The 13012-nt window shown below is 55.5% G+C and overlaps 1 protein-coding gene across 4 annotated transcripts in view; it reads left to right on the top strand.

Annotated features, from left to right (window-relative positions):
- EEFSEC (eukaryotic elongation factor, selenocysteine-tRNA specific) overlaps nucleotides 1-13012 on the top strand; it is a 252343-nt gene that overhangs the window by 208321 nt on the left and 31010 nt on the right. The window contains exon 7 of one of the 4 annotated variants that reach the window (XR_007150177.1): nucleotides 12627-12682. The exons of 2 other annotated variants lie outside the window; for them this stretch is intronic. Coding sequence is in view for 1 of the 2 variants with exons in the window: in XM_047848988.1 (XP_047704944.1) it covers nucleotides 6479-6510 (32 nt within the window). In the remaining variant the exon portion in view is untranslated. Of the gene's footprint in view, nucleotides 1-6478; nucleotides 8435-12626; nucleotides 12683-13012 lie in introns of those variants that run through there. One more of the 4 variants, XM_047848988.1, reaches the window with a different exon arrangement.

Below are 13012 nucleotides of genomic sequence, written 5' to 3'. Positions count from 1 at the left end.
CGGACTGGGGCAGCCAGGCTCTCCCTCAGTCCCCGAAACAGAGGTCTCGGGTCCTGCTAATAATTCGCATTTAGGGTCACCGGATTTAGGTGATCTTTGATACCCTTTCAACTATTACTAATCACAACCAAATGGACCCTAGGCAGATGAGAAAAGAAAAACAAATGCGTGGCATTGTACTTGTAGTGAGAACCCAGAAGGAACTTCTGCTTACTGCTCTCCAGGAGCCGTGGCCCCTGTCCGAGGGGGCCCTGTGAAGCACCCAGAAAGGTTGGCACCCATGGCATCAGAGTGTCGCCGATTCACAGATGAGGAAACTGAGGCTTGGTGGATAAGCAATGCAGCTTGCCCAGTGTCGCTCCGTAGGAAGCGTCAGAGCTGGGATTGAACCCACAACACCCCTCTGCTGCCCACTGCCCACAATGCCCCCTGAGCCTTGGCTCCTCCCATGCAGGGCTGGTGGGGAGGTGAGGAAGCACAGCTCTGGCCCTCTGGCCCTGTGTGGGAGAAGGGGTCTGTCGTAGTCATTCTGCTGGGCGAGCCCTTGGGCAGAGGGCCTGAGAGATTGGACGGGGGGGGGGGGGGGGGGGGGCTGCTGTGTGGCCCCCGGCAGGGTGGTGGCACTTCTAGAGAACCACTGCCTGCTCGCCTCCAATGGGTGTTCCGAGGAGGGTCCCTAAGCCACGCTGGCTTCAGCTTCTGTCCCCTGAAACCAGCCACAGGTGTTCGGGTCTTTGGCGTACCATCCCAATTCACGACAGGGGCTGGCTTTCCACAGAATAAGAAATGCTGCTTGCACAATGAATGAAATGAAGGAATTCAGTGGGACAGACTGGACTGGGATGAACAAACGGTTGAACTCGGGCCTGTGGGGGCCACAGAGCCTGGGGCCTAGTATGCCGCGGGCCTCCCCAGAAACTCCTCCAAAGCAGGCAGGCACCAGCATCATCAGACCCCCCTCGGCCCAGCAATTCCTTGTGACATGGCTTTGGGGGTTCTGGTGCTTTAAAGAGGATTTGAGAGAGGGTACCAGTCTGCCTAGCTCTGCAAACTTCAGGGGAGGCTCAGGGCTGGGGATGCAGAGACCACTGGACAGAGTCCTGCCCCACGGCACGTCCCTGTGGAAGAGACGGAAGCCCAGACCAGCAGTTTGCAGTCACCATGGTGGGTGTCCCTAAGGGCACATGGCCAGGAAACAGGGCAGGGAGAGTGGCCATGCTGAGGGAAGGAAAAGGCAAATTTCCCAGAGAGGTTGCTGTCCAGGCAGGGATTGAGAGGGAAGAGGAGAAGGAGGTGAGCGGAGAGAACTGGAATCAGATGTGTGGTGTTCTCTAGAACCCTGTGGCCAGTGGGAGGGGCTGTGGATGGGGGAGTGCCTGCTCTGGGCGCCATTTTTTGCACCCATACGCTGGCTGTGGGAATACTCCCCTCACCTCCTCCCAGGGCCTCGTTCCTCTCTCTTTGCCCGGACCACTCTGCAGACCCAAACCAGAGCCCTCCTCTGGAGGTGCACGTGACTCCAGACCACCACTTGGTGCTCCTCTCTGGCACTGCCCAGAGCACTTGTGCAAGAGGAGGCCAGGGCTGAAGGGATGGAGTCCTTCTGTTCCTTCCCCAGTCCACAGATGGGGAAACTGAGGCCCCTTGATCACAGGCCCTGGCATCTAGTAAGAGCCCAGAGTCTCCTCCTGCCTCTTCAGCCCCCAGGGAGATACACAGTGGCCACCAGGAGCGAGGGGTGCAGAGGCCCTACCAGCTGGCTCTTTTCTCAGAAGCTCTTTCCTTCAGGGCTCTTTCCCAGGCCTCCGTTCAGGCAGACTGCCCGAGCACCCACATGCCGAAACGACCTCCCTTTGTGTCCCAGGACTCCAGGGGTAGCCCTGCACCTCCATTTGTCTGTCTCTCATCGGCTGTTTATCAGGCCCTTCAGGTGCCAGGCCCTGTTCAAGTCCTGGAATGTGTCAGAGGGGAGGGAGGTCCTGGATGTTGGCTGTGGAAGGAAAGTCCCCGGGTGCCCTGTTGGAGGCTGAGTACTGGGCAGGGCAGCGCCACCTCTTCTGCATCACCGGCTCTCTATGCCCGGTCGGCCCAGGAGGGTAGGTGGACCAGGCCAGGGCTGCAGGTGCTGTAGGCCCAGTTCCTCGGAAAGTCCCTGGGCACAGCACAGGGCATGACCTGCAGAGACAGGCAGCCCCTTCTGATTTTGGCAGGCCACCCCCAGTCGGAGCTTCAGCCCCTTGGTGCTAAGACCAAGGAAAACTTCTGATTTCCAAGAAGGGAATGGGGATTAGACCACTAATCCCTGCCCACGGTAGCTGACCCGTCACAAGGGTCTCTGTGAATGGTGGCCGGGGTTGTGTGTTGCTCTCACCCACCAGGCCCCTGTCCTCACTGGGGGTCCCACGTGTCCACCGAGGGCCCCAGCCCCATGGCAGAGCAGGGAGAGTTAACCTCTCTCAAGCTGAGATGGGCTCTGCTACCAGGACCCCTCCCCTTGATTGATCCTGGAAGGCACTTTGCATTTGGTGACAAGCAAGGATTATACATTTCCCTTCTGATTGAGAACAGAGTCCCTTGGCCTGAGCAGGTAATTGGTGAAACACTAGATGCATGGCCTCTAAGAACTGTTCAGGGATGTTGTCTGAAGCCAGATGGGCCAGCAGCCAGCGGGAGTGGGGTCACTTAGGAGTCTGCAGCATGGGGACCCACAGCAGGGATAGCAGCCATCCAGGAAAGCAGCAAGCGGCAGGCAGGGCCCATAGCAGGGATAATGGTAGCAGTGGCACAGATGGTGGCCACTCTGGAGCCCTCGCTTTGCACCAGGGAGTGCGTCCTCACGTAGGCAGACCACTGCATCCTCCCGGCAGCCTAGGGAGGCAGGCCTGACAGCACCCACACTTCACAGAGGAGGGACCCAAACCAGCAGGGAGCCCAAGCAGCTTTCCTGAGGTCATGTGGCAGGAGGAGGTGGCTGGGGCTGAGCCCAGTGGTGTCCAGGGCACACACTGAACCACAACACACCCCACTGTTCAAGCTCAGAGACAGCCAGCTGGCCAGGACGTGGACATTGGCACAAGCTCACTGTACCTTTGTCTGGTTCTCTACTGGTACCTTCTCTGTATCAGGAGCAGTGCGGGGTGTTCTGGGCACGTAGGCTCCAAGAGGACACGGACCTGCTCTGGGAGTCCATAGCCAGTCATTCATCCACTCAGCAATGAGTGTTTGAGCCCCTCTTATGTGTCATCCCTGGGCTAGGCTCTAGAAGGGCCACAGTGACAAAAGCCCACGTGACCCCTGTTCTCATGGGGCTTGCAGCATGGTTAGTGGTGGGGGGGGGGGTCTTCTGTGGCTGCTGTACAAGAACCATAGGCCGGGTGGCCAAAACCAGGACCACTTATCCCCTCCGTTCTGGAGGCTGGTAGTCCAAGATCGAGATGTCAGCAGGGCTGGTTTCTTTAGCAGCCCCTCTCCTTGGCTTGCAGATGGCCGTGTTCTCCCTGTCTCTTTCATGTGGCTGTCCCTGTTTGCATGTCTCTGTCCTAAGTCCCTTTTCTTTTCTCTCTCTTTTTTTTTTTTTTTTTTTTTTTTTGAGAGAGAGTGAGAGTGAGCAGGGGAAGGGCACAGAGAGAGAGGGAGACACAGAATCCGAAGCAGGATCCAGGCTCTGAGCCGTGAACACAGAGCCCAATGCAGGGCTCAAACTCACAGACTGTGAGATCATGACCTGAACCGAAGTTGGACGCTCAACTGACTGAGCCACCCAGGCACCCCAATAAGTCCCTTTTCTGATAAGGACACTGGCCAGATTGGATTAGGGTGCCCCCATATGACCTCATTTTACCTTAGTCACCTCCTTGAAGGCCCTGTCTCCAAATACAGTCACATCCTGAGGTGCAGGGCATTAGGACTGCAACAGGTGAATCTGAGGCACACAAGTCAGCCCACAGCAGCTGGGAAAACGAACGCATCTCCCAAGCGTTTGCCATTTGGCAGACCTCATCAGGCTGTGCAGGGAAGGTGCATGGTGCTCTGAGAGTACAAAGCAAGACTGACTCCGTCTGGGGTTAGGAAGGCTTCCTGGGGCAGTGGCATGATACTAGGCCCTGGAGGATGAATAGGAGTCCTTCGAGCAGAGTAGGGGGAGTGTCCCAGGCAAGGAGGTACCCGAGTGGAGCTCTGAGGCAGAAAAGATCGGCACCTGTGGGGGTAATGGCCCAGGAAACCGGTGGGTGATGGGAGTGAGGATGGGCGGGAGCCGCCACGTGGGGTCTGGCGAGGCCCAGGAGGCTGCTCATCTCTACCCTAGTGCAGAGAGGAATTGTTGGGGGGCCTGTAGCAGGACATAACATCAGATTTCCACCACAGAAGATGGCTTGAGGCAGTGCACGAAAAGTTACCTTCCCACCAACCCTGGAGTATTGTCCAGGAGTATTGTCCAGGAGTATTGTACAAGGAGTATTGTCACCCCCAACTCACAGATGAGGCTCAAAGAGCCATGCCCCACACCACGCAGCTCCCACCCCACCCACATGCTCTTCCCAAGGCCCCGAGCTGCATTCACAGCCGTATGTCGGAGACATGGACGGCAGTGAACCAGCAGTGACCCTCTGGTGATGCCAAGCGTGCCTCTCAGAGGGGTTTGCAACGTGCCATGGGGCCATGGGGGGACTGCCCCCAAAGGACATGAGCAAGCTGAGCAGATGCAGGGAGATGGCATCAGAGACATGGGCAGGAGCCACGGTAGGAGTTTGCGTCTGTGGGAATCCACCAGAGGAAGGTCTTAAGTGAAAGACTGACTCGATTTGATCTGCATTTTTAAAGCGATCCCTCTGGAGAATGGTTTGAGGAAGGCCACGGGAAAGCAGGGAGGCAGAGGGCTGCTGCAGTGCACAAGTGACTGTGAGACCTGTGTCATGTGCATGGGAATCTAGAAAGGCTTCCCGGAGGAGGTGGATACTGGAACAGACTCCTGACTCCATCAGAGGACTTCCCCAGGCCAACCACAAGGAAAGAAGGCTGTGCTCAGAAACCTGAGTCTTCAGGCGCATTTGAGGATTGCAGCAGGGAGAGCGGCAGGAAGGGTGACAAGCCAGGGTCACAGAGTGCCTCACAGGCCAGCCCTGGCTCATGGCGTCAAGTCTGCAGGTCCCAAGGTTCCCCTCTGGGGGAGGGGAGATGGCTCGGAGGGAATACAGCTGGAAGCCCAAGTCCAGTGAGAAAGTACTGCTACATGGGGCAGGGGGCTGTGGATGGAGGTGGCTGGGAGGCAGGGTGCCAGGTGAGCCCATCTCAGCTTTCCCAGATGGCAGCCACAGCTCTTGGCACCTCCCTAGGGTGTCACTGCCCCGTTCTCACTGTGTCCTGAAGAATGGGCACAGGTCTGCACACAGCAGAAGGATAGGTCCTCAGCCCATGCTGCCCAGACATTGCTGCTGGCCCTGAGCGTTGGCACAGGCATGGACCCAGACCCCCAGCGTGGATTCTCCCCCTGTGAGGACGCTGCAAAACTGCAGCACCATGGACCAGTCCTCGGCCCCGAATCGAGGACTTGGGACCAAGTGCTTGTTTATGTCCTTGTTATGCCCTGGCTCCATCAAGTACCCAAGAAAGCCGGCGCTATGGGAAGATCCCCTCGTCCTGGCGCCTCCCCCCATCAGGAAGGCAAGGCAGCCCCGTGCCAGCTGCTCTTCTATGGGCCTGCCCTATGGGAGCTGGCTGGCAGCTCAGGCAAGCTCTGGAAACAGACCTGTGCCTCCAGCTGCCTGCATTTGCATGCCTGACGCTCCTTCCACCTTCGGCTGGGAGAGCTGGGCTAAGGACTTCCTGTGGTGCAAATGTCATGCAATTTAAAGTGTCCGAGTGTGGCCCTGCTGCCGTCGGGCTGGGCCAGGATGGTGCCACGCAGCCCAGGCTCCGGTCCCCTCTCCAGCTGTAGCAGGTCATGGCGGATGGTGTGGGAAGTGCCTCCAGTATGAACAAAAATCAATGAAGTTTTCTGCATTTCATTTGTAAGAAAGAAGGGTTCCAGAATCAGCCATCTGTGTTGTAGACCGTGATCCCTGGATGCAGTAGGTCAGCTGAGGCATCCGGGGCAGCTCACTGCCTTCGGAGCCTCCATTTTCAGTTGATGAATGGGGTTAACGATGCAATCTTGGGGGGCTGTGAGGATTAGGCTGGTGTACAAAGATGCCCTGATCTGCCTGCCGCGTGCTGGCACCCAGGCCCGGAAGCACAGGCCCCTCCACGTGGGGGCTTTGAGGCTGAGGCTGCCACATCCCAGCAGGCAGCTGCCACTTAGCTCCACACGGGTGGTTCTTGGGCTGCAGCACGGCCACCATGCGATCGGATCTTCCCATTTTTCAAGAGAGACTGAGGATATAGGTTTTTCCATGAAATCCCCAGTTCTCTGGTGGGGTTACCGTGTCTAGCCTCTGTTGCGGCCAAGCCCTTGATGTGCTGCCTCTTCATCCTCCTGCAGCCCCCAGCCCATTTCCCGGAAGCGTACACTGAGGCTTGGAGGAGCTAGATGACCTGCCCAGCAGACCCCAGAGTCCCCAGGTAGAAGTGGGCAGTTCTCATGGCCACCGTTTCATGGAGAGCCTTCTGGAAAGCCAGCAAAGAAAAAAAGTGAAACCTCGCCTTGGTGCCAAAGGGAGGGGCCGCAAGAAGTCCTGAGGTTGTGGGTATTGTCATGTTCCCATAAATAAGCCCTCGCACAATAGGCTATTAGGTTGCATGCTCCCTCTGGGGTTTGAAATGAAACTGGTTTTCTTTTCCTTTAAAATGTGCTCTCCGCACCCACCCACCCAGTTGCAACTGTAGACTCTGTTTGGCGCGGAATCTCGGGCAACCTCAGTGACCTGTCCTTGGGATTTCATCAGAGTTCTTAGCCGGCCGCCTCCAGAGTAGCCCCTGCCAGGACCAGATTGACTTTTACTGAAAGACACTGGCAGGGCTGGGGTTTGTGCATGCCTGGCATTTCCTGCCCCCTCTAGGAGGTGGAAACAGGGTACATTCAAAGAACAAGAGCTTTGGAGGCGGCCAGACCTGAGTTGGAATCCTGGCTAGAGTAGTCATCCTTCTGGGCCCCGGTGTCTTCATCTATAAGAAGGATTATTTCAAGGGTTTTCCCGACCACCCTTCTGAATACTTTCAACCACGTGGAAAAGCTGGAAGACTGGCTTATTGAACACGCATAGTCCCTTGGATTTCAGTTGTGAACGTGTTGTCACGTTAGCCTGCTGTGTGAGTGCTAGGCCATTTGAATGATAGCTGTGGAACAGCAGTGACACCGGCATACCTCAGTGCGTGCCCCCAAGAACAAAGGCCTCCTCCCGTATAGCCACAGCATGATTCTCTCTCGAGAAACTGGATGTCCGTCTAGGACACAGTCCACTTTCAGACTACCCCAGTGGTCCCGATGCTATCTTTCAAAACTTCTCCCTGACGGAGGATTCACACCCTGCATTTGGTTGTCGTGTCTCCTACGGGTTTTTGAAGAGTCCAGGTCGGGTGTCTCCCACATACACTCTTTGGGCCAGTCTGCTCTTTCCTCATGACTAAGTTCAGGTTGTGCATTTTTGGAAGGAACCCCACAAAGGCCCTCTCGTGTCCTTCTTCGTGCACCACCCAGGATGCACGTGACGTCAGTTTGCTCACCATGCGTGATGTAGTTGTGATTTCTGGTGAAGGTGGTGGTTAGCAGGGTCAAGGAAGAGATGAAGTCATCCCGTGGCCCAGAGATGGCTGGTGTGGAGGGGGCTCAGGGCAGCACAGCTGCTGAGCTGTGGCCCGCATGCAAGAAAGGGCACCAGGAGGTCCCTTTGGAAGTCAAGGTTAAGGCCCTGGTCTGGTAGCAGTGAGGCAGAACTGGCTGCAGGGGACCTGATCCAGCGGTGTCCTGCCCTTTCCCATAGCCCTGTGGAGGCTAAGCCAGGGCCTGTGGGGAGGAGCTGCTACTTGCCAAAGTCTGCAGAGCCCTCTCTCTCTCTTTGTCTGCCTCTGTCTCTGTCTGTCTCTCTCACTCCCCTCCCTTTGCTCCAGCTGTGGCCCTCTCCTGTGACTAGCATCAGCCTCGAACACAGAGAATTGGTTTCTGCCCCTCCCCAGGGGGAAACAAGTATGGCAGAGATGACTACAGAAAGTTAAGCATCATGATGGGTGGACAGGAAGGATGAGGTGACCACTCCAGAGTGGGTGGGAGTGGGATGGAAGGTTCCACAGACAGTGAGTCTTGAGCTGGCTTGAAAGTGCGGGGGTTTTCCCAGCTAGAGAAAGGGAGGAAAGGCATTCAGGACAGAGGGAACAGAGTATGCTAACACACAGAGGCTGGAAGGAGTGTGGCATATTTGTTGCTTCTTCTGATGTGTGGGATGTTGTTCTAAATGCATTATATGTTACTAACTTACTTTTTTAATATTTGGTTATTTTGAGAGGGAGGGAGGAAGGGAGAGAGAGAGAGACAGAGAGAGAGAGAGAGAGAGAGAGAATCAAGCAGGCTGTGCACAGTCAGCTCAGGGCCCAGCGTGGGGCTCAGTCTCAAAAACCACAAGATCATGACAAGAGCTGAAACCGAGTCAGATGCCTCGCCAACTGAGCCACTCAGGTGCCCTGTTACGAATTCATTTAGTTTAGCGTGTTTAAAATGGTGGTTTTGGAGGAGTTTTTTAAAGCAGTGGAACTTTTTCCCCTGTGGTCTTACATGGAGTCAACCACAGTTGAGCCCCCTGGAGGTCCTTCTTGCTGTGCACCTTCAATCCCAGGCCTGAGGCCCTGAACCCCACGCTTGGCACCCGACCTTTGTCAGGTCAGGGTTCCTTGGCCTCGGCACTGCTGACGTCTGGGGCCGGGTCGTTCCCTGTGGTGGGGGCTGTCCTGTGTGCTCTAGGATGTTAAGCAGCATCCCTGGCCTCTGCTCACTGGGTGCCGGTAGCATACCATGCTACCCTTCCAGGAAGTGGGTGGTGTATAGGCCAAGGACACGGTGGGAAAGCTCTCCCAGGCAACTGGTTGGAGAGTGAGACCGAAAGCCCCAAGCCTTGGGGCAGTGGGCGTGTGGAGAGCAGGGCAGGGGCAGGGTGGATGAGCTGCAGTGACTCCATGCCTGCTGGGTGCAGAATAAGGAGGGCTGAGCAGGGGGCATCCCAAACAGACTCCACCCCAGCTGCCTCAGAGTCCCCCGTGGCCAGCAGAATGGGCCTCAGGAATGCCTCCAGTCGCAACCCACTCAGCCCAGGCACCTGCACTGCCTCAACACTATAGTGCTGTGCCTATTTCTTCCCTTAGGCCTTGTCTTCTGGAATGTTCTCTGGGTGCTGGGGTGATGGGAGGTCCTGAGATCTGGGCCCAGCAATCATGAGGGGAGGGAGAGGCTTTTTCCAGCCTGACATGTGCCAGAAACACAGCACCTTTATTTACCTGGATTCTTATAGGTTGAGTGAAACTTCTTTGAGAAGTACTTCTCTTTGTTTAGCACTCTCTAGAACTCTCCGATTTCTTACCAGTTTGTGGTTTTAGGGAAAATTTCATTTTTTCCGTATACATTTATGCTGCCTAAATAAAATCATTACGGTAAACTGGTTATTTGCTTTAATGTTTCAAGCAGTGCTAACGGGAACTTTTGTGATTGGCTCAGTACTGTCTCTCCAGAAAGCCTTAATGTAACAGACAACCAGCAGTCTTAAATACCTGAAAGAAAGTCCCAGAAACCAGAAGCCAGCCCCACATCCTATCACGGAACAATCTTGGCTTGGGCAATCCTGCCAGATGTCGTGTGTTAATCCCCAGTGCCCTGGACTGCCATGGCAGTTGGTCATGCACCCCAAACCTCGAGACCTTCAGAGACACGTGTGAGTAACAAGAGTTAACCTGTGCATCAGCTCCCCAGATTCTGAACTCACCACATTAACCGAAACACTTAACACATATTCAGAGAGCCTTGGTAATTACAGTTACTGACAAGGGGGTGTGGCTGGCCTTCCCAGCCGAATGCTGGAGCGCAGAAAAACCTGCGACCGGAGGGCCAACCATGGCGCAGACTGGTACAGCCTCTCCTGCTGGCCGGTCTTCAGCCCTTGCTGTGTGCCAGACTCTGGTCCCGATGCTTTACATAAACGATGCTATTTCGTTCTTACAATGGCCCTTGGACTTGGGAACTACTTGTAGGTTAAATCACTCGCCCCGGGTCTTACACTTGGACGGCCCTCTGACTTTGGCGGCCACACTACACCCAGCCCTCCTGGGAAGGACCGTGGTCAGGACAAAAGGGAGCCAGCCCAGCACATGCTTCTGCAAGTGATCCATGCAGGCGCTTAGAATTGTGTCTGTGAGGTCAGCGCTAGCCCAGAGCTTGCTGCCCCTGCTGTGACTGCTGCTCCAGCAAGCCACTGAGCTTTCCCCGGGCTCCTCCCTGTCAGCAGGTGCTCCTGAGGAAGGCGAGGAGAATAGCGACCGCAACACTGGTCACTGCACCAACACGAGCCTTTGGAGAGCCATCTCAAGGCTGAGGATTTGGTAGCCAGCGTCTCACTTGGTCTCCACGGTACAGATGTCTCGATGAGGCCCTACACAGGTCACAGAGCTGGGCATTGGACGGGAGCTAAGTCTGGACCCCACTTTGTCCGACTGCAAAGCTCCGGTCTTGATGCTAAAAGAGGCCTGGGAGACAGCAGAGTGTAGAATTCCAGGGGGTGTAGAGCCAGGCAGGCCAGAGCAGGGAGAGAACCCGGCACCCAATGCGTAGGCTTGGGGCTCACCTCGCTCTTGCCCTCGTTCTCCCCTGGGGCCCTCTCACCAGGCCACACAACCACCTGAGTCAAGTCTAGCTCACTTGGTGAGCTGCAGATGGCCATTGGCTTGCTTAGGCAGCTCCTGTCCCCAGGCAGCCACTCGTGGCTCACATAGGGCCCAACCCTGGGCTGAAGGGGCTGCTGCTGCCTGCTAGTGAGTCAGGGACTCGTGGCTCCTAGCTGAGCTCCTGTGGCCCCATGTTTATTTATTTGTAGCTCAAAGGTTGGGGTCGCCACCTGTACCTCTCCAGAGAGCTCTCCTGGCAGGACTGGGTCACTTCTGGGTGGGAGTAACCAGAAACATCAGATGCCGTCTGCCAATCCTAAACCAGTTCTCACTCCTTTATATAAGTTGCATGGTTTCATTAGGGAGAAAGCTTAGAAATCTGGAGAAAAAAATGCCACCCACAATCTGCTCACCCAGTGGCACCCCAGTGGACTTTTGGTTACATCTCCATCCAGGATTTCTTCAGGTGTCATTTGGGTGGGGGCAGAAAGAGCCCAGGGTCGAGAGTGAGACTTTAAGTACCCCCTGTCATTGACAGCTGAGACACCGGAGCATTCCTCTGCCTTGCTGGGCTTGTGTGTCGGCTGTGCAGGAGGGCCAGTGAGAGAGTGGCATGGGCCATGTGTGTGAAGGGCCCGGCCCAGATTCAGTCAGTGACTGCATTGCTGTCTGTGGCACAGCGCCACTGCCCTGGCTCACCCTGGGTCTTCCCTTGGGGTCGTCTGTCATAAGAAGCTCTTCGTGTTGGTGCACAGCCTCCCTACACCTCCCTCCCAAAGGCTACGTGGCGCTGGGCCGTGTAACCGTCCCGCACTTAATTTCCCGTCACCCTCCCGTTCGGGACCCACGTGTTTTCTGATTTTTCCCATTGGGGCTAACATCTGAAGTCATCTTTGAACTTCTGCGTGCCTTTCTCAGGCACTGGGCTTTGGATTTGGGCCATTCCGTCTGTGGACACTTCCTGACCATCCCATAGATTAGTTTGCATGAGCAGATGAGGGGAGACTCAGGGAGACCCCATCCCCGTGCCTGGCAGGAGTAGGGGCTCAATACATACATGCTGAATAAGGGCGTGACGGAAGCTGGCCGGGACACGTGAGTTCCTTCAGTGTCTGTGATCCAGTATCAGAGGGAGAATTTTTAAATGTATGCGTGGAAAACACTTATGTAGTTGGTACTGTGTGCCGTCCAGTGTTCTGTATTTTGCATATAACGATGTCATTTAATCTTTGCAACCGATGCTATTATAGTTATTGAAATTTCCATTTCACCAGTGGGGAAACAGAAGCACAGAGTTTTATAATTACAGTTATTGAAATACAGTGATTGAAATTCCCATTTTACCATTGAGGAAACAGAAGCACAGAGAGGTACAGGAACATTCCCACAATCACACAGCCATGAGTCCCAGCACTGGGATTGGAATCTAGGCCATTTGGCTCCAGGGTCTTTGCTCTTCCCCCTCTGCTCCCTGCCTCTGACAGTTCACCTTCCTGTCCACCTGCTCCACCCAGCCTGAGCTCAGGGCCCAAGGTGAATTCCAGAAGTTCCAGTTTGGGCTCAGTCCCCCCTGGGATAAAGGAATGCCCTGGACCTCAGCTTTCCTATATAAAAATGGGGAGCGCTCCCCATTCAGGGTTGTGATGGAGAAATGAGAAAATGTATATGATGTGCCTGGATCCTTATCAAAGTTCAGTCACTCTGAGTTCCCTTCCTCTGCACAGGGGCAGGGGGCCATGAGGCCCCTCTGACTCACCTAGGGAGTCAAGCATCGGGTAAGACAGTTAGTTTAGTATTTGCTTTTAGTGAAGTTTCGTGTTTGTGTTTCTCAGGAGATGGGTAAATGTACTAACTCTTCAGATGACCTCTTCCAGCATCTGGCTGTTGGGTAAGCACTGCCTTCTGTGACTTCCGTAACCCCTGCTGAGCAGCCCCTGGCTTGTCACGAGAGTATGCCAGGCACTGGCACTCAGGAAGCTGCTGTGACTGGCCCTCTTGTCTGGACCAGAGTCCAGGCTCATTCGCATGGCACTTGGCTTCTTCCCACTCTGCCTTCCGCCAGCCTTCTCCACCACTCCTGCCCTGGCCGTCTTGGCCATATGCTGCCCATCTGCCCTTCGTAGACACACAGCGGCTATCCCTCATTCTGCCGTTTGTGCAGGGTCCTCTGGGCTCAGCTCAGATCCCTTCTCCTGTCCGCCATCCCCGCCTACAATGC

Source organism: Prionailurus viverrinus, chromosome A2 (assembly GCF_022837055.1).
Source record: "Prionailurus viverrinus isolate Anna chromosome A2, UM_Priviv_1.0, whole genome shotgun sequence".
NCBI classification, from domain to species: domain Eukaryota; kingdom Metazoa; phylum Chordata; class Mammalia; order Carnivora; family Felidae; genus Prionailurus; species Prionailurus viverrinus.
This window is presented reverse-complemented; position numbering and strand designations above follow the sequence as displayed.